Source organism: Bombus terrestris, chromosome 9 (genome assembly GCF_910591885.1).
Source record: "Bombus terrestris chromosome 9, iyBomTerr1.2, whole genome shotgun sequence".
NCBI lineage: Eukaryota > Metazoa > Arthropoda > Insecta > Hymenoptera > Apidae > Bombus > Bombus terrestris.
The window spans coordinates 8,409,784-8,433,552 of record NC_063277.1 but is presented as its reverse complement, the minus strand read 5'-3'; the positions used below and the strand labels follow the sequence as shown (position 1 = coordinate 8,433,552).

Below are 23,769 nucleotides of genomic sequence, written 5' to 3'. Positions count from 1 at the left end.
TATACCATCCCATACACGCAAATAGTCGTTTGATGCAGTGGACTTTGTATAGCAATTAAGAACGTCTGCCGGCGATAATTTAAAGTTTTCCACGTAGTCTCCTTTTCCACTATAAATTTTCTATAGCTATTACTATAAGTAGATATACTGTCCTTCGACTACTACCATGTCGCAACTACTTTCTTCTTTATCGTATCGCTTATGTCTGGCGTTACGTATTTTTAAATGTATAATTTTCTGCATGCGTAACAGGTTATATATGTTTTACATTGAAATAATTGAAATAATTCAAATGTTACAAATATTTGGGAATTACATTAATTCCCAAATAATTTAATTTCTAAATACGTACTACCACCGTTGTACACTTATAACTTCAGATTAAAATATTTATTTACCATTACTTGTAACAAATGGCAAATGGTTACGATGATGGTGATTTTTAAAAATGCTCCTCCAATTATTTAGGACGATGTTCGTCTTATTATATTCTATAATAGTAACTTTCGTTTTAGAATTATGTATCTTTTCTTTTCTTTCTAATTACTGAGACAATTTGTATCTTCATGAAATTGACTGTTCAACATTAATGAATTGAACCATTGCGTCATCTAACATTTTCTGAATTAAAAAATTGTTAGATATCTTTCTATAAACAGTTGCTGAATATTTTTGTACAGTAAAAAAACTTTAACTCTTTCAATGAATTCTGAAAATATTCAGTTTGAAATTTCCATCTATATTATTATTTTCCATTAAAAATTTCTATGATCGATTTATTAAATTTTTAAATTACAAAACATTGTATTTCATTGAAATATTTACCTGTGAAAATTAATAATCGTGGCAGATATAGAAATCAGATTCCCTTAAAATCGCCTGATACTAAAATTCGCTGCAAACTATAAATATTAATTAACTCAATTTTTACTCCAATTATACATATAATTATGTATATAAAAAAAATACGCTTTATAGTAAACCTAACCTTGAATAGTCTAACATGCATTATCCCTCGTGTCTGAGCAAAAAATTGAACGTGGATGAGCGGGCGAATCAAGATTAACCTTCATTTCTCTATGATCTTTATACAGAACTTTTATTGGGTATTATTAGGTTATAAGTGTAAAGCAAGAGCTGAGAAAAAAATGGATTCATGAGGCATGATGGTCGCCGTAGCTGTATAATCGGCGTGTCATAGGTCAAACCGATGAGATACCATTTCGCAGACTCCGACGTGCAGTCAGTGGCGTGTTCTTTCGCGAAACACTGACTCTGTCATTCCATCTGTTTTTACACCCTGCTAAGTTCCGTTATATAATTTCATCGTGATCAAGTCTTCGCCTTACTATCGGTCCATTTGCCTTTTCGCACCCTGAGGTAAGGATCAATTATCTGTGCAACTACTATCGATCGATTAGTCATTGGTTAAGTCCAATTTTCATGGATTTTCAAATTTTAATATAGATCTAAATGCAATTCGATCATCCTCCTGTGATTCGGTCACTATATCTGGCGTTTACCATAAAATTCATTAATCTCTGTCTCTCTGGTAAAGTTCTATTTTAAAGATTAATAAAATCTATGTTTAATGAAGTAAAATTTTGTATGCGTATTAAATTTATTGCGTTATATAAGAAATTGGATAACTAATTCCTATCCTTATTGTGAAATAGATTTAGATTATGAAATTCGATATCTGTATTCTTTATATATTCTCTATACAACTATATTAGATACAGCAATATTTTAGGTATATATTAAGGTTTATTGAACTTGTTATTATAAAAATATTTTCTAACAACGTTATAATATATTTTGTAATAGCTTCGAAAATATTTGTTCCAATTACTTTTTTACGATTATTCCTCAAATTCGTTTCTTCCGCGCTTATATACATATTGAATCCGATGGCGCTTTCTTCTACTACTACTTCTCTCTCTTTCTCTCTCTCTCTCTCTCTCTCTCTCTCTCTCTCTTTCTCTCATGTATATATATCATATACATCATATATATAAATACGAAATATTATTCGAATTAGGATTAGTTCGAATTAATCGACACAGTTTGCGTTATGGTTTCGATAAGCATGGTAAGAATAAGGGTATCGACCGGTGTTTAACGTGAACCTATAGTATGATTTTATTGTTTTATAGTAAGTTTGAAACAAACTTGTGCACCGTTTTGTCGACATAAAATTGGCGTTCGTAGTTTCGTAGTAACAACTTATATTATTTATATTTGTATTTATAAGTATATGACTAATTTGTATTTATTTAAGTATATGACTTAAAGATATAGGTAACCGATCTCTATAAATAAATCTAAGTTATTGACATACTTGAAGAGAAAGTACAGCCTCGACATTAACCACGAGGTACATTATAATGTGACCTTTCTTATCAATTGCTACAACTGGTTTCTCTCGATTAGTATACAGCACTGCCTATATCGTGTATTTAAAAATTTTGCAAAGCTGCAGAAATATTATTCGACGACGTAATGTGACTGATCAGACCTTTCTAATCATTAACTTCCTTTACTATAATTCATACATTAGGCATGTTATATGCATACAATCGTTTTATACTCTTGTTTGCACTTGTATGTGTATCTATCAAAAGTTATCACACATTTATTATAAACAATACCAACAACATTCGTTTTCTTTTATTGTAAGACGACTGACGTCAAGAATATTGCTAAAAGTACTAAAAATGAAATGTTACCATGTCGCTGTTAGTTTTACATTGTATGTATAGATTATTTACGTTACTAGAGATTTATGAAAAATATAAAAAAGGAATAAATTTTTAAAATGAAAAATATCATTCGGAATAGAAAAGTATAATATGATATAAAATATAATTAAAATATAATATACAAAAACATACATAAATAACAGAACGCTTGAAATTGGTACCTGAGTATACATATAAGTATTAGTATTTTTGGTACTAGAAATAAAAATAATAATTTTGACTTAATTACAGCAACTATCTCAAATGGCGCGAACAAACCCGAAAACTCGATATTCCGAAAACAAACGGCACTCCGATTTGCCTCGTTTCGAATCAGTTGTTAGAATCTCCAACCTGCCTATTGTAGAAAACAGTATACATATCGCTGGCAACGTCTACGATAGACTAAAGGTAAGCAAAACTGTTTTAATAATCTGACAGTTTCACGAGTCGCTCCACTTTCTCTCATCCTTCACTTGCCAGTTTCGTTTGTCGTAAAAGTGCTGTATGCTTGCAATGATCAGCAAAACTTTTATATATGTACATTGTATTTAGAAATAAAATAGCGTGAGCAAACTGTTATCTTTAAAATAGTGAAGTATGAAAGTATATAAACTGAAAATGAAAATATTGTTTTAATGCAAGAATTTTAATATTTCTCAATGATTTTTTATTTAGAAATGTTAAACGACTGATTAAGATAAATGCACGTGTATGCAGCAATAAAACAATTTTTTAATAAGTTTACGTTCTTTATATTCGTATTAACTTAAATGTCAACCACATCTAAACATTAAACCTATTCTACTTAATCTTCCATTTATCTAGCTTAGTAATCGTCATATCCTTGCGAAAAAAAATCAAAATCAAGAAACAAACATGATATTGTTAATTTCAGCGTTCAAATTCATTGATGAGCTGGAGTTTATGTACTGCTGAACAATCACTTGCAATTGCAACAGCATCAGCGAAACCTGCGATTTCCGTATTAAATGGGCCTATTATGACGATCGATCATTTGCTCTGTAAAGGTATCGATATCGTTGAACAGAGAGTACCAGCCGTGCATCTTCCTCCGCATCTTGTAAGTACAGTTAAAGTTAAATGTTAGTTATTTAACATTTCATTATTCTAAAGAATGAAATCAATGTGTATTTTATATTACAAAGATATACTGCAATGCGCGAGAATATGTGAACAACAAAATTGTGAGGCCTGTTCTAATGCGTGCCGGAAGCGTGAAACTGATAGGAAGCCAAGCCGCGAACGCAGCGGTAGATAGATTAGATGGGGCTCTAACTGTCGCAGATAAATATGTTGATCGTTACTTGCCTGCTGATTCTACCGATACAGTAGACCATGGTAAATTATTCGTTTTAAATTGCCGATAGTAGTTTAGACCATATTTTAAATATTCTAATAGCAACTTAAGAAAGTAATCTTTTATACTTTCTATATGCAATGGATACAAAAAGTATTCGTACATCATTGTATTTATTATAGTATTTATATATTAACTAATTAAATTTAAGTATATTAAATTTTATATCATTTAACAGTAATTTCATATGATTACAAAAATTTTGTACTATAAAAATGAAGTGTATAGAATGTGGTAAAGACACGCTTTATTTGGAAAATAAAGGTATGTGCAAATACCGTTTGTTTGTCACTGTATGTATAACAAATGAAATCATGTTCAATTAATATCAAATTAAACTTCTAAATATATATTAAATATTGATTATTCGAACTAATCGTAACACGCAGTGTTCAAATAATTAAATTAGTGATTTTCCCTTGCATTATATACCTTTTCATGTATTTTTCATCTTTATTTCTTTGGTATCGATTGTATACTTTAATCATCAGTTCTATTGTTTCAGTGTTAACTGATACGTCGAGTACCGTATCGAGCAAACAAATAATCGATTAAGTTAAATCGTTGTCAATGAAAATTATTTTTTAGATTCCTCTCCATCTGAACCTGTGAGTAAGACCACACGAACTATCAAACACGGTGCCAGGCTATCTAGGAAATTACAAAAACGGCTAACGCGTCGCACATTAGCAGAAGCTCGAGCGCTTAAGGAACAAGGAACGGAATGCATTCATATACTTTTGTATATTGTAGAATTAGTAAGTAACACTTCTTTCGACTGATATACATAATAAACAATACAAATAATAAATAAAAATTAGCAAAAGTAAAAAGAAAGGAGAAGGAAGCCTTGAGTAAGCATTATTTATTTGTATTATCTATTAATATCATTTACTGAATAAAGAAACTATACTTTGCATCATTGATCATTTTCCAATTATATACTTGCTCTGTTGTGCGAACGATAAAGTTGATATGTTACAGTTAGCAACGGATCCAAAACTAGCGTTTAAAAAGGCGAAAGAACTTTGGGGAACATTAAGTTTGCCTGAACCAGAAAACCAAGCTCGACCAGCTACTCTAGAACAGTTATTGGTTCTTTTAACGCGTGAATCTGCGCGTCGTATTGTTCATCTAGTGAATGGGACAACAGCGTTAGCAGCTAAAACCCCGCGCAATCTTGGTAGACTTCTCATTGGAGTGTCGCATCAATTGCTCGTAGTTGCGGATGCTACTTTCAGAGTAATTGTCAATAAATTTGTACATCATTCAATTCTTGAAATATTCATTACTACGGTTCCTTCGTTTATCTATGTTTATTCGGCCTCTTTCTGTTCTGAAGATGATGCCAATTATCGGTAAAAGGGGTGCAGCAAAAGAACAAATTTCAGCCATTAATTTGGCTATACAAAGGCTCAATTCATCTACAAATCATTTATTGGTATGTAGAATTTAAATAACGTTCGCCCTAATAATGTTTAACCACGAACCACATTTATTATATATTTTTATTAATTATGATATACCTATGTCATTAACTAGTATCAATGCAAAAAATGCTATCAAGCAACTGATGTTACTTTTACAGGAGCGGTTCGCAACTTTTCTAGCTGGTCGCCCATGTGTTTCCAAAGTAACACGTGCAAAGAGTCATCAACGAAACCACAACAATCACATGTCAATGTCTTCAAAACCTCCCGTAAATGGTATCGATACTATTGAGTAACAAAACTGTGGTTATAAGTTATTTTACGTAAGTTCCGTCTATGATAGCATTTATTTCAAAGTTGATAACTATGTATCAGGAAAATTCCTCATTGAAATTTCACAGATAAATAATATCCACCGAAATATTATAATATAGTTTTCGAACACATTATATTCCCACACTCACATTAAGCAATTAATGAATATTTCTCTTATATCGAAGACAGAGTGTATCCGTGTGATTCATAGTTTTCAATTCTTGAATTTACATTTAGTACATAAACTATAATATGTCTAGAAACAAGAAAGTGCAAAAATAAATATTATGATAATTTCACAGTCATTACGACGCTATTAAAAAATGGTCTATTTGTTTTGTTGACTCGAAGTAGATTATACATTCTTGCCCGTATATATCTTTAAGAAGCTTGTTATTGATGTCTCGTTATGATTATACTAAACATATTGGATATAATATATATAAGTTGTGTTTGTGTTTAATCCAATGCGGATATCTTCGATTAGTTTATGCATACATAATTATCTTAATATGTCTCTTACATTTTATTCCATTGAATGATATAATTTAATAAATTTAAATTTTTAAATTATTCAAACAAATTTCGCAATAGTTAGAAAAGTAATAAAGAATAGTACGTTGCAAATAAGTAAGCGAATTTAGATAAGTAATTTTTTTAAAGCATTAATATTACTTTGGACCTAATTATCGTTTCTGTTATCAAAGCTAATGAAACTAGATTTTGTAACTAGTACATTAATGTGTTTTAACGAACTGATAAGGTACACACATGCACACGTACACACAGAAACAATTGAATTAAAAATTTCACTTTTTAGCGACAGAATGATATTACGATTTAAATTGTGAAGTAACAGAATCTCTTCCCCTCCCCCTCTTACTTTATTTTCAATTGTTCAAGATAAACTGTAATCTGTATCTCTTTAATCATTATTATTACTCTGCTATAATATTATAATATTTAATCTTTCTACTTATATAAATTTGTTTTTGCAAGAATATTATTCATTCTACAAGTATAGCTTATATTCTTATCCATGTTCAATTTAAAATATTGAAAATAATATCAGTATTTCAGTTGTATAGGAATAAATTTTTATGTCTTCAAATCATTGATTTTAAAATAGATATAATACGATAAATGCTTTATCAATACAAAATACAGAAAAATGGTGAATATAAATTGGGTATAATATATTGTTATTGAGGGATAATATATAAAAATATACATCTATATGTAAGTAGAACTAGCACATGTTAAATTAGAATTAATGCTAATTACTCATTATACATTATTCTATGTAGCTCTGACATTAAAATAAACATCAAAATAAATAAAATTAATTAATCTTTCATTGAATTCTTAACGAATCCTTTTTAAGAATGCTATTTCCTTCTATTGTCGGAAAAATATTATATAAATTATTCATATACAATAATATTTTAAAACAATACACATCTATGTACTAACACAAGCTATCATTTAATAGATGTCAAAATATGAGCAATACCTCCGAAAAAAGTTATTACGAAGTTTTTAATTACTTATAATATGTCAATGCAAGTGACACTGGTTTTCCAATAGTTCGATGAACTTTTTTCTTAAACGAAATGAAAGTAAATGCGGTAAGATCTTTTCCGATTGCATATTTTCGAAACACTTTCTTTTGCACTTTCAACTATTTTCGAGCTATATATTTTGTTTCAATAAAATATTACATGTATAAAATAAGTAATCTCTATTCTTTTAATATCAAAAGCATTAATTATGTTGCGGATGATAAAGATAAAAATGTACCTTGTACTGGTAGAATTGTAATAATAAATAGATGAAGTATTATCGTTGTAAACAGTGCAGATAATTTTGTTCAAAGAACAACTACATATACAATCACACTTTCCCCACTTTTTCTATTTTCTTCAACTTTTACTGCTAACAAACTATATAATCGCTAAATTTGGAAAACTACCATTTTACATCACAGTATAGACTACAAAGAAAAACGGAGAACAGCTTTTCAACCATATGCTAACTTTTGTTTGAAAGATCCGAACGTCAGAAAGTAGACAAAATTTGCCAATAAATTTCCTTTCCTAAAATAAGGCGTATTTAGTGTCTATAAATATGACAAAAATAGAACACGACATTTTGAGATGATCGATAAATGTTTTAGAAATTAACGAAATTTATTTTTCTATTACTTATATTAAAAATATAAGAAAATGGTATCAATAAGAAATATTTCTTTAAAAATTCCTATCAAATTGTTTTGATAATTTGAAAATAAATTTTGCGACAAAAATATAATATTAGCTTGTGTTTAGGTCTTCCTTTTTTTTGGCAGTAAGTTCGAAAATCATGTCACGCATCCGACTTAAATCCATCAATTCTGCTTTCATCTTCTTAATTATTTCCTCTTTTTCAGCAATGCTCTTTTCATATGTATGTACTAATTCTGATAATTGTTGAGTTTCTTGTTTGAGTGCAGATATATCTTTTTGATTAGACTGAATTTCCGCAATTTTTGATTCTATTACCTATTTAATATTATATATACATACATTAACAATTCTATTATAACAGTAGAGTCTATGTAAACGTACCTGATCCTTTTTATTTAACTGATCCTGCCTTTTAAGAAGCAATTTACTAAGTTCGTGATTCTTATTAGCCATTTCCATGGTTTTTGCATCTGCAGTCACACATTCAATTTCTAACTCTTTTATTTTTTTAGTTAATGTTTCAATTCTATTTAAAGTACTTTCTAATTCATGCTTATGTTGCACAAGTACTATATTTAAATGATCAATGTTAGCAGTCTTTTCCGTTACTATCTTTTCTAAACCTTCGATTTCCTATAAATATGACTTCTATATTTTAGTTTTGATTTAAATTCTTATTTGATAGATTCACTATGAGAAGTACTAACCTGTGTTTTAATAGCTACTATTTTTTTATTCTGTTCTTCTGCTTCAGCAAGCTTTACAGTCAATGTAGACTTCACTTCCTCTAAGCATTGCTGTGTGTCAAACAACATTTGATGTAAACGGCTTGATTCTGCTACTACTTGTGCCAGTCTATGTTGCAAACTGGTTCCATGATTGTTTGCTGCTTCTAAACTAGATTGCATAGCCCGTTCTGCATGTCTCATAGCTGCTAACTTTTATAATATGAATATAAGATATAGTAAATATAATAAGCATTTTGTGCTTATGTTAAGATGTATTTAAAAAGAAGCATATACCTTGTATTCATACAATTCCATTACTGCTGATGTGGTAATATCATTGATTTGATTTGACTCATAAGTTCTTTCCAATTTTGCTAAAAATGCATCAAGCCGTTCTTCTTGCACGAAAGAAAACAGTGGAACCATTTCACTACTTGCATTTACGGACATTTTACTTCCAATATTTGTTACCATACCATGAGTACTTTGTACCAATATTAAAGGCTCCAGTTGCTTCATACAAAGCGCCACCGCGGAAACACTTGTCACACAAAAATATGGGATACAATTTGCATCTGATAGTGAATTTGTCTAGAGTTGTCATCAATAAAAATTAAAATAACTTGTTGCTAAAGTATTCAATTTTAGTAGTGAAAATACAGTAATGTTTTATTTGAATAACAATATCTGTTAAAATCTTTGTATTTTGTTAAACAACTAAAGAACATTAAGATAAAACCTACCATTCTTGAGGAAATCCCATGGTGGATGTCAATTGTAGAACCTTTTGTTTAATGTCTGTATCACCAGTGAACAATGCATTTGCCATTGTCATTTGAATTTGTTTCTTTCTAAGTAACTCAGAATATAAAGTTAACCATTGCGAATTATCAGCAGCTAAATCAGCAGTCAAAGCTAATGCATGAATACATAAATTTGTAGTGGGATTCTAAAATAGAAAGTGTCATTATCAAAAATGTCTATAAAAAAACAAGAGTTATATTTTTTTAAGGAACAAGAATACAATACTTGAATAAAATTCCCTGGCCAATTATCAGCTGCACATGTTTCAGAATCTAACATTGGACTTAATAATTTTCGTATCATTTGTTCATTCAAGGATTGCATCACTTTTGTTCTGAGTGTAGATGTTTTAACCATTTCTTGAAATAATTGCATTAATTCTGCCAATTTCGTTTCTGTTTCTAATGTTAATTCACATTTTCCTTGAATTTCGTCATTTTCTGAATTTATTATGAGCATTAAAACTGAAGCATCTAATTCTGCTAACACTTCAGATGACGATTTAGTACGTCGTGCATCAATTACTGTAACTCTTATTAAAGTTAATGCTCTGGAGCACACCTAATTTAGAAAAGATTATTATAATCTGTTACCCATTATTCATATTTAAATATAACGAAGACATACCTGTTCTACAGGAACCCAAGTCATTGCAGTTTTTACACATAAAGGATATAAAGACACCAAAGCAGATAATTTTAATTTTACTAGAAATGACAAAAATTCCATCATGAGAGCAACACATTCTGGATCTGCATTATCTTCTAATGTAGCCAGTATATTTTCCACACCTCTGCCATAACTAATTAAGACAATAAAAATGAGGTAATTTTTATACCAAATATCAAAATTACACTGAAAATTATAAAGTAACTAACTGTGGATATGTTAACAACACAGCATGGGAATATTCATTTTGTCCAACATAGTCAAAGAAATCTATGATGTGTCTCAGTAACAGAACATCCTTTTGTTTCATTGCTGTAATAAAACTGCTGAATGTGACATCAGCAAAATCCCAAATAGATTTTTCCGAAATATTTGTATTTGTATGTTCTAATATAATCAAAAGCTTACAGCATTGTACTTTGGTATTAACACTATAATGTTGTATTTTTAATAAGGTTCTTATGAATGCTTTTGTATCAATCGTTCTTATTAATATATATACAGCTGGAAGATTTTTGTAACAGAGATTTACTAGTACACCTAAGGAAAGTGCAATAATGTTTTCTTCCCTAGATTGTGTCACCCATTGTGTTAATACTGACACCAGATATGGTAAATGAGCTTCTTGCCAATAAATTTTTATTCCATATGTCAATTCTTGTAGTAGTTTTAATACTCGTATTCTCTTTTCGCTTGTTAAATTTGCCTATGAAGTTATTATACAGAAGCATTAAATTATTACTTATTTTTATATTTCCAGTTATTAAATTCAAAAATTGTATTATAGGAAGCAAAATATGAACCTTAAATGTAATAAAAATAAATGTATCTCTATATTTTTTAAATCATATTCTAATGCTATATTTTTGTGATCTTTAAAATATACAAATATACATACTTCCAATAATCTTGCCAGTATAGGTGCAAATTTAAATGTATGGATGAGAGCTTGTCTTGCAGCAGCATTGCGACAAGCATTTTGTAAAACATCCACAGCACTCCAAATCAAAGTAGTTCTGGAAGCTAAAGAATTCATCAGCTCATGCAAACTAACATAGAACTCTGCTGCTATGTTAGTTCCAGGGTCAAAAATGCTTAAATCCAATGATGTACTTATTACCTTTTAAACATAAATTTTTATTATGAAGGATATTTTATATATTAAACAGAATACTAAAATATTTATTAAAGTTTGTTTTAGCTTTTGCAAAATCATATCGAGTATTCATGTAAGTCATTCATAAGTATTATGTAAGATTACAGTCGCTATTCATTTTCAATATATTAAAAACAATAAAATAATATATAATTACCCCAAGATTTCGTTGTAAAATTGAAGCGGTTGTTTCACTTGGATGTTTAGTATATTCTAAAACCGCTGATATGAATGTTCTTATGTGTTGGTATTTGTCCATTATGTCTGAGATATCATAAGTAATTACAAAATTTGGAATATTAATAAACCTTCTAGTTTTTAATTTTAATAACATTAAAGTTAATAAATCTAATAAATTTTTATATGTAAATTACAAATACTACGATTGAATAGTATAGTTTTTTCAATAAAATCTCTTACGAAATATAATTATGTATACATGTGGGCATGTACAATAAATGATTCTTATTTGTACATTCCAAAAATATAAAGCACACGCGTTCTTTTAACATACATAGACACACTTATAAAGTTGGAAATAATAAATATCGTTTTGCAGAAAACCGGTATTTGGCGGCCATTTCTAAATATTACGTTTGAAATTAACCAATTGAATTAAAGTCAATCAGTGCAGCTAATAGTTTTATCACAGCTGACTCTAGTAGGTACTAGAACTGCTGAAAAACGTGGCAATACCGCATCTGGAAACCTATTTTTAGTTAGAGAAACAGAGCTGACTCTAGAGTTGGCTATGGTTAGATATATGGAAGCCGGGCTCTTGCATTGTTGCCATTTTTACTTTCAGGACGGCTACTATGGTTTTATGTAAAATTTTCATTTCTTTTATATTTCATGTGTAAAAATTATTTGATACTGGATATTAAATATAATTAAAATAAGTTTGTTACATATTTAATAATTATCGTAATTCATTTTTCATCTTGTAATTTAAAAATGATGAAATAGGTTTATATTTTTTTACTAATGCCCAAAATAATTAACAATATTTGCTATAGTGATTTCGAGATAAATATTTATGTTAATAGTAATTTATATAAACTTATATTGAAAAAATAATTATGAGAAAAATAATGGCAATTATTAAAAATTACTAAAATCATCTACAGAGATTTATGAAATAAATTTAGTAATAAAATATTATGTTACAATGTATATTAGTACATTTTTCATACAATTTTTAACTTTATTCTTTGACGACTGAATTATATAACCTTTTTAATCCGAAAGAGAATAATAAACATACGTACATATATAATTTTGTTTTTTGTATTGGATCTTTAGTAACAGGTTTCTTCTTTCAATTTTATGGATTTAGTAATTGCATAATTGAATATTTTACACATTATAGTGGATCAAGTATAAAATAAAAATTCTAAAATAATGTAAAATAAGGATGGGAGAAGAAAATTGCTAAGTATCCGCCTTGATACGCCTACTATACAAATTAGTTACGAATCTCTTTAATATTCCAAGCGCGAATTTGGAATGTTATGAAATTCTGATATTTTACTTTATATTGTTATAATTTATATTTAATACCTGACATTATATCTTATATGTATATAAAGAAATATAAAATTTACTAATAACAAAGATCCCTACTTATATTTGAAAACATTTGCAACGTTATAAATTGTAGTGAAATATATTAGAAATAAGAGTATATAAACATATATTTTAAAAAATGTATAGCAATAAAACTAAAAGTTCTAAGGAGAACATAAATTACGCTATTATTAAAATTGAAAATTAATATTTTTCTTACCTAATTCTGTATATATAAAGAACACTATAAAATGAAACTGTAATCTTATTGGTCAGCAGTGGCGCCATTCTCCGGCCGTGTTCATTGAAATGCGCCATTACCGATTCGAGGAAAAAGAAAACGACATTGAAGAAAGGTACTTACTCTTGAAGGATCCTCTCAGATTAAAATCTGTTCGACGTTTCTTCATAATTTCACGTAGAATATCTGGGTAAATTGACTGACTCATTGATTGATCGGTGGTAAACTATTGCGTGTGATCGTGACTTTCGGATTTGACGTTGTAAATGAAAGTGTTGCAGCACTGTGTGTACCGTGTGCGTGATTTGGACCTTGATTCATTACAGTGCGATCAACTTTGATTTTAATCTTCATTCCGTTAGGTTACAGAGACATCGGTACCATCCATCTTGTTGAGAAAAGTGCCATTTGGAACAGTTATTGTTTTTCCGAAAAGTGGCGAAAGATCTTAATCCTCCGAACGTATAAGGAGGAATGTGAAAAAAATCAACAAGCTTCATAGAGCCGTGTAATCTGCCCTCTGTGTGTGTGTGTGTATGTGTGTGTGTGTGTACCAACCGGAGCTGTCATAAATGTACACATTCTATATAGATTGCACGATCTATGCTCGGTTAGTGGGCCGATTTACTCAAGACAAGTGATCGTATCTGACGCGCGGCAGTGAATTGACATTAATCATCGTCGCGCGGTGTTGTGCGCTCATCGACCGTCTAAAGAGCTAGTGCCGCATTCTTATTCGACGGCGAGCTTCCTCACGCTAGCAGGTTAACCATAGAAAATTTCAGTTTTCATTCAGTTGCCAGGTGTCCCTTTCCTTACTACCTCAAACATTTTTTTCTAATTTTTTTCTAATGTTCACTTTTTCTTTTTTATATAACCCATAACGAAACAGTTTAGTTTATGGGATATTGTGATATCTATCACAGACGCAAAGAATATGCTTGATACCGTGTCTACGTTATTCGTCTTTTTAATGTGTATTCTATTGCACGAACATCGACAAGATTTTACGTGTGTACCCTAGGACATGTGGTTTCTTTTAGATTGTGAATTCTTTTTTCTCTGTCGTTTTCTCTTAATTCATAGGATATGCTTTAGCTCCTCTCGATTATTTCAGATCTTGCTGACGTTTCACGGGCGGTGACAAGTAGTCAGAACTGTAACTATCGTGGCGCATCGCTTACACCCTTTATTTGCTTCTCTTGTCCTCCCTCCCTTGCTATCTCGAGGGAAAGAGAAAGAATTAACATGAATGAACGAGTTCAAGAGAGAAAGATAGAGTGAGAGTGAGTGAAAGAAAGACATTGTAAATGAATACAGTGAGGGACAAAAGTATTCGTACGATAGGAATATGAAAATAAAAAAGTACTGTATTTCTGCATTGTTGATTGACATTCATATGATACATTATACAACAATGTTAGTAGTAACAAATATAAAAAACAAAGGTCAACTAAAATACTCAATAGTAACTTGTAAAAATTATAAATTTGCATAATGCTAATGTTTGGGACAAAATATCTACACGCTATCAGTGATTATTATTATATATTATAATTAATACTTTGTAGAGTTATTAATATTTCATCTTTTTAAAATATTGTTTTAATTTAATATAATATTTTCTTATCTGTTTTTCTAGTTCCCATCATACATTTAAGTCTGGTTGTTGCTATGGGTCTTAATCCTGCTGAACTTTGTTGGCATTTGTCTGCAGGCTTTCTTTTAAAATATTTAAGTGTAGATGTTTGAAAAGCATCGTATTTTGATTTCCCAGAAATTTCAATCAGATGAATGATAAAAGGTATGATGATTAACAAATACTGAAATAGATTTAAGATACGTACAATCAACTATGAAGCATGAGGGAAAAAGTATAGTGATAAGGGTAGGGGTATTGTTCCATTAGGAATTAGAGAACTAATATTTATTACCCAAATGCGTCAAATAATGTTGGAATTGAAAATACATCTTAATTTCAATAGGACCGGGACTGGAAGTCACCATAGCAATTACCAGGCTTAAATCTCATCGATTCTTATATGTCGATATAATAGAGTATTTCACAAAGATTCTAATAAAGTAAAATATCAGTAGGGTTTCTTAAAAATTTAATGTATTACATACCAAATAAATTGGTAAATAATTGGAAATAAAGTCTGTTATTAATAAAATATATCAATTGTAATATTGATAATAATCAATTATAAAGTGCAAGTACTTTTGTTCCAAATATTAACATTCTACAAGTTACGAAGTTTGTATTTTCTGTTTATTACTACAAACATCTGTATAATCTACAATCATATGTATATTAATATAATTAATATTGTAACAAATACAATACTTTTTATTTTCGCATTCTTATTAAACGAATACTTTTGTCTTCCACTGTAAATGAATGAGAAAGAGATAGCGGGAAAGGGGGTGGGGATAGCGTATCAGTAAGCGAACGAACGAAACGCAGATTAAGCAAATAAGCAAATGAGAGGAAAGAAGATAAAGCATTAATAAGTAGAAGAAAGAAAGAACGTATGTAAGAACACCTACGTATGCATGTACGTGTATATAAGGAAGAGAGAAAGAGAATTTGCGCGCGCGTACACAGAATTCTGTCTGTCCTTATCGGTTTCTTTCTTTCTTTCCCAGTCCCTATGCATCGCTTTAACGGTTTCTTGTGATTTTTCGATAATACTATTTCGCTGAAGGTTATGAGCTGTTGGTTACGTAGATAAGTTTGGGGTGAGTTCGTACGTATGCAAGGTTTGACGTAGCTTCATTTTGTTTCTAAGTACGCGTAAGCTCTGTATATATGTGCGTGTATGTTTTTTTCATTTAGTATGTTCTCTCTCTTAGGAATGTTTTTTTTCCTGTCAGCCCGTACCCGGACGAGCTCGCGCGATGTGGACCTGTTTCCTTTTCGTCGCCGCGAGTAACGCGAATTTCGTGATTGCCGTGAAGTTGCTGCGTTTAGTCATCGTGTTACCAATTCTCACTCGTATATTCCTTGTTAGAACAGGCTACGCGTTTATCATTTAGAGTCTGTCTGGTTTTATCAATTGTAACATTATCGCAAACCAATAACGGACTCGTTCAATTCAACAAGACTCTCCTCGCAAACTAATTGGATAATGTAATTAACAGAATCCCCTGCTTTAATGGGTTAAACCGCATACGTTATTATTTTTCGTTAGTTTATACCTACTGTGTTTTTTCACTTGTAAGTGTCAGAGAATTATCGCAATAGAGTAGACAATCAAATTTTATCATACGCATTTATGCAAGTCAATATCTAATTCTTTTCTCCTGTCTTCTAATTTACTCAAGTTCCATATTTTTGCAGACATTCACGATATAATTCGTATCTTGGTTCTTGATTATTTGTTTATTTGCACTTTATATGCTTAAATACGCAAGGATGCATCTTTTTTGTTATTTCAATTTTTACGTCCGTTCTTTGATCAGTTTTTATGTAATGCGTTTTAACGGAGCCTCATTCTTATAATCCATATTAATTCTTTTCTCTCATTTAGTTGTAGATATAATATTTTGTTGTATTTAATTTTATTGCAGACTGAGTGTAATACAATTTTTGAGAGGTTATTTACATGTGGTCAAATTTTGTATTTTATAATATTAGTTATTTGTACACTATTACAAAAAAATTCTTTTCGAATTATTTTATATTGTTTTATATAGAAATAATAGAAACTAATCAAGCTACAAGGTTGGAAAGGTATAATGTTTATACTATTGTGAAGAAATCTATTATTTGATATTTGTGACGCTTGATTGAAAAATTTATTTTAATATATTACTTTTAATCAATATGCTAATATGCTATAATATTCTTTAAAATATGTTTTTCTGAAGATCTAAATTTGAAATACTAATTTTTGTTATTTAATAATTCTCATGTTAAAAATTTATCTTGTATAGCTTTCTGCTTTTATATTAAAATCTTTTAGAGTTTATAGAAAAACATAATTTATTATGTATATTTATCAATTTATATTGCTCAAGCTAAAACATTTAGTTAAATGTTGATTACTTAGTATGTAACTGAAAGCCTTATCTATTACATATGAACTTTCAGTATAAATAGACTTTTATCTACTGATTTACAGGTTTAGGTACAAGTAAAAAATCGACAATTATTTCAGAATTCCAATAATTGTTATTTATATAATTCTATGTTATATTTTATAATCAAAATAATATTATAGTTTAAATGCTAATTTAGGAGTTATTTTAAAAATTTATTGTTTATTTATAAAGAAAATTTTATCATTTACAATAACTGAATAAGTATAAAATAATTGAAGTCTTATACTGAAATAAATAGTTAGTTTTTTGTAAATATAGAATTATGCTTTTAATATTTTTAGAGATAGTAGCAAGGCTCTGAATAAATTTAAGTATTTTACAAAAAGTTTGTGTTACTGTTTGTTTACAAAGGCTATAAGGAGGAATATTAAGAATAATGAAACATAAGTTTAATGTTATAGATGTTTCTAAATTAACGTATCCAATTTTTTTGTTATTTTTAAATGTATTAAATGTATCTTATTATAAATGTTAATTCACTATAAACTTTAGAGCAGCAAAAAGTTTATTATTTTTACATTAAAAGAGTAATATGTTCTAAATATTTACAAATTTTTTAAACATAGGTGATCATGGCTAATCGGGGTACAGCCCAGAGGCCAAATGGTTCAACACAAGGGAAGATATGTCAGTTTAAGCTGGTGTTACTTGGAGAATCTGCTGTGGGAAAATCAAGTCTTGTCTTGAGGTTTGTGAAAGGACAGTTCCATGAGTACCAAGAAAGTACTATTGGAGGTATGGATTTCAATATCTCCATAAGTGTTAATTACAGCATCGGTCACATGAAAATAACATGAATTATAATTAATACAATATGTATCTAATTAAATAGTATTTTATTGATTTTAGCTGCATTTTTAACACAAACTGTATGCCTGGATGATACAACTGTAAAGTTCGAGATTTGGGATACAGCAGGGCAGGAACGTTATCATAGTCTTGCACCAATGTATTATCGTGGTGCGCAGGCAGCCATTGTTGTATATGATATAACAAACCAAGTGAGTAAAGGTCTATCAAATTCAATATACATTTTAAGTATACTGAAAATTATGTGCAATATTTAATGTAAATATTTATTCAGGGAAATGGCAAAAAAATAGTTGTGTTCTGGGTTTTGTGTTAATAAAAATAGTAATGAGACTTTAATTGTTATTTTTTTGATAATTGTTATGAATATTATTTTTTAATCTTTACATCTATCTTTAAAAAACTACAGGACACATTTGTACGTGCTCAAACGTGGGTGAAGGAACTGCAACGACAAGCCAGTCCAAGTATAGTTATAGCACTAGCTGGAAATAAAGCCGATCTTTCAAATAAAAGAGTTGTAGAATTTGATGAAGCTCAAACTTATGCAGATGAAAATGGTCTTCTTTTCATGGAAACTTCAGCCAAAACAGCAATGAATGTTAATGATATATTTTTGGCAATTGGTAAGATTGTATTGTTATACACATGAGCAATTTTATTATATTTATCTAACCTACATAAAGAGAACATCTGGATTTGAAATAATACCGCTTATTAAATTACATGCAGTATAATAACACAGAGTATACATACTTTATAATCATATAAAATATTTATTGTTGTATGTTTATAAAAAGTTTTTTTTTATATTTCAGAATATTTTACTAATCTTCTTTGTATAATATATTTCTCTAATAATATTCTATTTTTATTTGTATTTTTCTTTTTGTTAAATAAAGTTTTGTGTTATTATGTTACAGCTAAGAAACTTCCAAAGAATGAACAATCAGGAAATGCAAGTACAAGTGGTCAAGGTCGCCGATTAGTTGAGACAGAAGGACAAAAGGCAGCAACTGGCAATTGTTGCAAGTGATTATCCAAATCTGTACGTGTCAAATATATATATTGGTATACACTTTTATATTAGTTACAATTTGACACCTTCGTGATAAACAATGGTGAAAGATATAATATCCTTGAAAGAATCACAAAACAATTAATATGTGCATCAGATATGAGTCCAGCATTTGATATAATATTGTAGTATACTATGTCCACATATTTTTATAATACTAAGATATATAATGAATAGACACTAATGATTATCTTGCAATGATATAAATGATTTGATATTAATTAGGTTAAAATTTAAACATTTTATGGGGCACTGTATGCAAAATTTTGTATTAGTATTGTGAGACATGAGTAGATATTGCTGTAGCATATTTCTTGTTATGTTTAATATTTTTATTGCATGTGCTTTTGACTTCTTTCATTTTTAATATTTATTAAACAAGTAAAAAAGGCGCAAACATCAAAATTTGGATTATATTAATAATAATAATAATATTCTTTCATATTAAATCATTGAATATCTAAAATAATCATCATTATAGAGGACAAAATTGACGTTTTACATTATAAAGTTTGTTTTTGTATATAAGTCTGCTGAATTTTTAAAACATAACAGACAATATGAGTAGATTTCATAAATTCTATATTTTCATCAGAAAATAAGTTATTAATAGTTAAAAAATCATTTATGATATTAGAAACTATAAAAAATGATGACTTTTTTAAACCTCACAATTGCAGTAAGATTCTTGTCTGTTATAAATTTGTTTTAGCACAATTTTAAGATAAATATTTATAAATAAATATTTTGGCATTTAATATGCACTATACTTTTAGAACAAAAATTATATTTATATAAGTATATTTCTGCATAATATATCGTTGTATATTACATAGCTTCGTAGATCAACTATTGCAGTGAATAATGCGCAGTCCAATTCGCATTTTTTCCCGTTTTTATTTGTATACTTTTAATGAGCCTGTTGTTGTATTTTATCATCTGTCGCGTTGCAAAACATGGATATATATATTTGCACTTGATTGGAAATAATGCATAATTAAAATTCTACATCAGAATTAGAAAATTTCTTTTTTTTATACGTTATATGTTAAATTCTACAAGATTCTATTACAAAGTAACGTTATATATTGTATGCTTAAAAATGTTACATACTATTCTTATTTCATTTAGTTTTTATACTTATTATTTGATTAAAACACGAATAACATACATTTATAATATTAATTATACCGTTAAATGTTAGATACAAGAGAGTAAAAATATCCTTGTAATATATTTACAATTTTATTAAGATTTGCTACTGTAAATCATAAAATGATATTAAAGAAAGTGTTAATTTCTTATTTAAAACTTGAGTTTATTAATTTAATCAATACAACTGTAAGTACTTTAAAAATAACCTTTATTTAAGTAGTATATAATATAATACTAAAATCCTGTAAAAACTGTTTCTTTTCATTTTTATCAAAACTTTATCATTATTACTTCTAATGTAACAATATAAATCATTGCTTAGCCAATTTCTTCAATTTTTTCATTCCTCCATCATAATTATATCTTTATAATATAGCTGTGATTAAGTAAATTAAAAAGAAAGTAGTGATTAAAGGACAAAATCTATTTTATTTTTTGTTTATTTTATATAAATGTTTATATGAACGTACATGCGTGTTTAGTTCAGAGGAAATTTAAGGAAGTAGTATTGTGTTATGTATAATTAAAGTATTATTTGTATAAATATTTTTTCATGTTTTACATGTTGTTTTATTTTTGTTCCAAGTATTCTGTAGTTTATAATGTTTATTAGTATATTTTGGCAATGACAATTGTAGTAGTATATAACCAATTATTTAATGATTTAACTAGGATATAATAACTAACACATTTTATATCTATAATATTCTTTTATAATCATATTTGAAACTGAATTAAAACTGACATTGTCATTAAACTTTAATAGAATTTATTCATAATGTTTCTCAAATAGAGTATAATGTATTTTTTTCTTTTAAGAGTAACATAATAATTAAAAAAATATAGTACGCATTTTTGTTAATATAATCAATTACTGTAGGAGACACACTCTACTTTTTGCTTACAGATTTGTACCATAATCAACAAATATAAATACACCATGAGTGTGTCTGCAATGAATATATATTTGAGTGGAATATAAAACAATCAGAAAAACCACTATATTGGAATGGGAGGTGAACTGTGCAGGACGAACATTTTTCCTGAGTGATCAATGAAAAAAATGCGTGTATCACATTGCATTCAACGATATATCATCTATTTTGAGTATCAGAACTGTCAAAAAAAAGAAAGAAGAAAAGAGAGACAGAGACAGATTAAGCTCCCATTTGTAATTCTAGTAGTAATGGGCGGTGTTCGTTATAAATATAAAAAATAAATAAATAAATATATATATATATATATACACTTACATATATATATACATATATATATAAATACGATTACGATATAAATCATATATAATAAATATGATTTATGTAATAAGTAATGTTAATGGTAATAAGTAATAATGATAATATTAATGGTAACATTGATAAATAATAATAATAATAACACTAATATTAGTAACAATAATATACATTTAAAACATACAATGTATGATGAAATTTTGGCACGCAAAACGTCTTGTAAGATAGTACGCCATTCCTGCTGCTATGATTAACTATGTATTTACTTTCTTAGTTTGTAAACATGTATAACAAAATCTTGCTCCGAAATGTATTGTATATTAATTTTATTCAATAATTCATGATAAATTATAAATGATTACGCAAGAAAAAATAAACTTGTGAATATTACTAAGGATTTCGTCAAATTCACCATTTCATTTCATCCAAAATTATCATATCATATAAATGAGTCTGCAATTACGATAGAATAGAGCAAATTTTGTATGAAACCATAGTAAATTGAAAGGCAATTGCTTCATCTAATTAGGTTAGCGTTTTTATCATATTAAAAGCTATCTGTTTTTCTAAAATTTCATATTATATAATATTTTTTTGTACTTCATGTTTAATTTTACATGTTAAGCAGGAATTAGTTTAATAAATAATCCACATTGTAAATTATAAAACTTTAACTACTAATAGCAATACAAATCACATTTTACTGAATTTAAATCATTTTCAAAATTTCGTCTAAATAAACATTATCAAGTACCATCATGTAAAAAGCAAAAAAAAGAAAACCGGATTTCAATTCTAAAACTGGGATGTTAGATAATCAAAACAAAATCTGGTATTTATGTAAAAATCATTCTTAAATTTTTTAGCTTTAAACAAAATGAAGAAATATTTATATTTACACGAATATACACTTTGTTCATTATTATGCAGTGTTTGACAGATATGTTAGTTTTTTGTATATTTCGAAAGTGTATATTGATATTTGAAAAAATTTAAGTTTTTATTTATTTTGTCTTTTGAAATGTAAAGTAAATATGTTGTAAATTTTGTATTAATTACATATAAAAATTATTAAAATTTTTATCAAAATATTGTATCTTTAAGCAAAATAATTTGTGCATTTTATAATCGCCTTTATACAATTAAAAGAGCGAAAAATGTAATATTTTATTTTATGTTTGTAGCTTTAAATGGTGCAATATATATATATTGTGTATATAAACCCTCACACGCTACATATATATATATATATATATATATATTCCCGATATGATACATATATATATATCGTATATACATACACTTAATAAGCACATATATTGACATTTTATAATCACACTAACGCGTCGTAGTAAATATAATTACGATTTTAAAAATTATTCTCTATTAAATTTCTACGTTGTTGATATTCTGTGGTTGAAAATGTATATGATTCTTAATGGCGTTTGCATTGATTTACATAAATTATTTTAACAATATTAAAAGATAATACATGAAATTGTAGGCTTATTAACATTTATATGTATTATTCTATATAATGTATATAATATTTTATGCTTAGGATATGTTAATATTAGTATATATATATAGTAAAAGAAAACACGATCAACACAAACCGTTAGTTAGTTTGTATTCGATTTATCAAGTCCGATCTTCTCTATCAATTTAAATGTTCATAATTTAACTATTATATGTATCTAATTTTTAAATATACATACCTTGTTCTGTAGTAGAAATAATATTTGATAATGTCATATCAATTCATAACAGAAGATCGTACAGAAACCAATGGTCAAAAAGACCAGTCGAAATCAATTATAAATGTTAAGTGGCTAACTTTGTCAGAACGTACAATACCGAAAATTCAAGTAATTTTACAGAAAATCCAGTCGGACATTCAAATCGAATCAAATGTAGATTATGATGATTTGTGCGGACCGTGGGTTTATTCAAAAAATCCTCTTCATAGTAAATATGTTGATTCACCACAGCCAAGTTTATGCATTTGGAAATATTTTACAGAAGAGGATATAATTTATCTTAAAAAGCATCAGGAAAACAAGAATCTGATACGTTTTTTTTTTGGTAAATAAATATAAATGTAACTTTGATA

At 28.1% G+C, this 23,769-nt stretch overlaps 3 protein-coding genes across 14 annotated transcripts; 2 read left to right on the top strand and 1 right to left on the bottom strand.

Moving 5' to 3' along the window:
* The first annotated feature begins 1,222 nt into the window (after positions 1-1,222).
* On the top strand, positions 1,223-7,229 carry LOC100646385 (lipid storage droplets surface-binding protein 1). 3 transcript variants are annotated; one of them, XM_003397582.4, is made up of 8 exons: positions 1,223-1,380; positions 2,994-3,152; positions 3,640-3,825; positions 3,911-4,103; positions 4,711-4,880; positions 5,107-5,364; positions 5,465-5,563; positions 5,711-7,229. In XM_003397582.4, the coding sequence occupies exons 2-8, from the start codon at positions 3,006-3,008 to the stop codon at positions 5,846-5,848; spliced, it is 1,191 nt and encodes a 396-aa protein (XP_003397630.1). In that variant the 5' UTR covers positions 1,223-1,380; positions 2,994-3,005; the 3' UTR covers positions 5,849-7,229. The 3 variants fall into 3 exon arrangements, with proteins under 3 accessions (XP_003397630.1, XP_012167204.1, XP_012167205.1); XM_012311814.3 differs by lacking the exon at positions 1,223-1,380 and adding an exon at positions 2,015-2,092; XM_012311815.3 differs by lacking the exon at positions 1,223-1,380 and adding an exon at positions 2,074-2,155.
* Positions 7,230-7,760: 531 nt separating this feature from the next.
* LOC100646509 lies at positions 7,761-13,516 on the bottom strand. 5 transcript variants are annotated; one of them, XM_020864560.2, is made up of 11 exons: positions 13,380-13,516; positions 11,607-11,713; positions 11,192-11,413; positions 10,503-10,999; positions 10,252-10,426; positions 9,850-10,185; positions 9,564-9,769; positions 9,115-9,361; positions 8,800-9,030; positions 8,474-8,725; positions 7,761-8,407 (listed from the first exon to the last, which is right to left on the bottom strand). In XM_020864560.2, the coding sequence occupies exons 1-11, from the start codon at positions 13,462-13,464 to the stop codon at positions 8,180-8,182; spliced, it is 2,586 nt and encodes an 861-aa protein (XP_020720219.1). In that variant the 5' UTR covers positions 13,465-13,516; the 3' UTR covers positions 7,761-8,179. The 5 variants fall into 5 exon arrangements, with proteins under 5 accessions (XP_020720219.1, XP_012167203.1, XP_020720220.1 ...); XM_012311813.3 differs by lacking the exon at positions 13,380-13,516 and adding an exon at positions 11,870-12,328; XM_020864561.2 differs by lacking the exon at positions 11,607-11,713 and having other exon boundaries at positions 11,192-11,316; positions 13,380-13,507.
* Positions 13,285-23,597, top strand: LOC100646746 (ras-related protein Rab-5C). 6 transcript variants are annotated; one of them, XM_048408822.1, is made up of 6 exons: positions 13,285-13,371; positions 17,930-18,098; positions 18,213-18,364; positions 18,583-18,799; positions 19,097-19,221; positions 21,314-23,597. In XM_048408822.1, exons 2-5 carry the CDS (start codon positions 17,936-17,938, stop codon positions 19,207-19,209), a joined length of 645 nt encoding a protein of 214 aa, XP_048264779.1. In that variant the 5' UTR covers positions 13,285-13,371; positions 17,930-17,935; the 3' UTR covers positions 19,210-19,221; positions 21,314-23,597. The 6 variants fall into 6 exon arrangements, with proteins under 6 accessions (XP_048264779.1, XP_048264777.1, XP_012167208.1 ...); XM_048408820.1 differs by having other exon boundaries at positions 13,310-13,446; XM_012311818.3 differs by lacking the exon at positions 13,285-13,371 and adding an exon at positions 13,453-14,020.
* The last annotated feature ends 172 nt before the right edge of the window (positions 23,598-23,769 follow it).

Coding starts and splice junctions, on each gene's coding strand:
- LOC100646385 (XM_012311814.3), top strand. Junction 5,365..5,464: donor TTGCGGATGCTACTTTCAGA/GTAATTGTCAAT, acceptor TCTGTTCTGAAG/ATGATGCCAATTATCGGTAA. Junction 5,564..5,710: donor CATCTACAAATCATTTATTG/GTATGTAGAATT, acceptor TTACTTTTACAG/GAGCGGTTCGCAACTTTTCT.
- LOC100646509 (XM_020864560.2), bottom strand. CDS start 13,464: ATGAGTCAGTCAATTTACCCAGATATTCTACGTGAAATTATGAAGAAA. Junction 10,427..10,502: donor GTGTTGTTAACATATCCACA/GTTAGTTACTTT, acceptor TGTCTTAATTAG/TTATGGCAGAGGTGTGGAAA. Junction 9,770..9,849: donor GGCCAGGGAATTTTATTCAA/GTATTGTATTCT, acceptor TTTCTATTTTAG/AATCCCACTACAAATTTATG.
- LOC100646746 (XM_048408822.1), top strand. CDS start 17,936: ATGGCTAATCGGGGTACAGCCCAGAGGCCAAATGGTTCAACACAAGGG. Junction 18,365..18,582: donor TATATGATATAACAAACCAA/GTGAGTAAAGGT, acceptor AAAAAACTACAG/GACACATTTGTACGTGCTCA. Junction 18,800..19,096: donor TGATATATTTTTGGCAATTG/GTAAGATTGTAT, acceptor ATTATGTTACAG/CTAAGAAACTTCCAAAGAAT.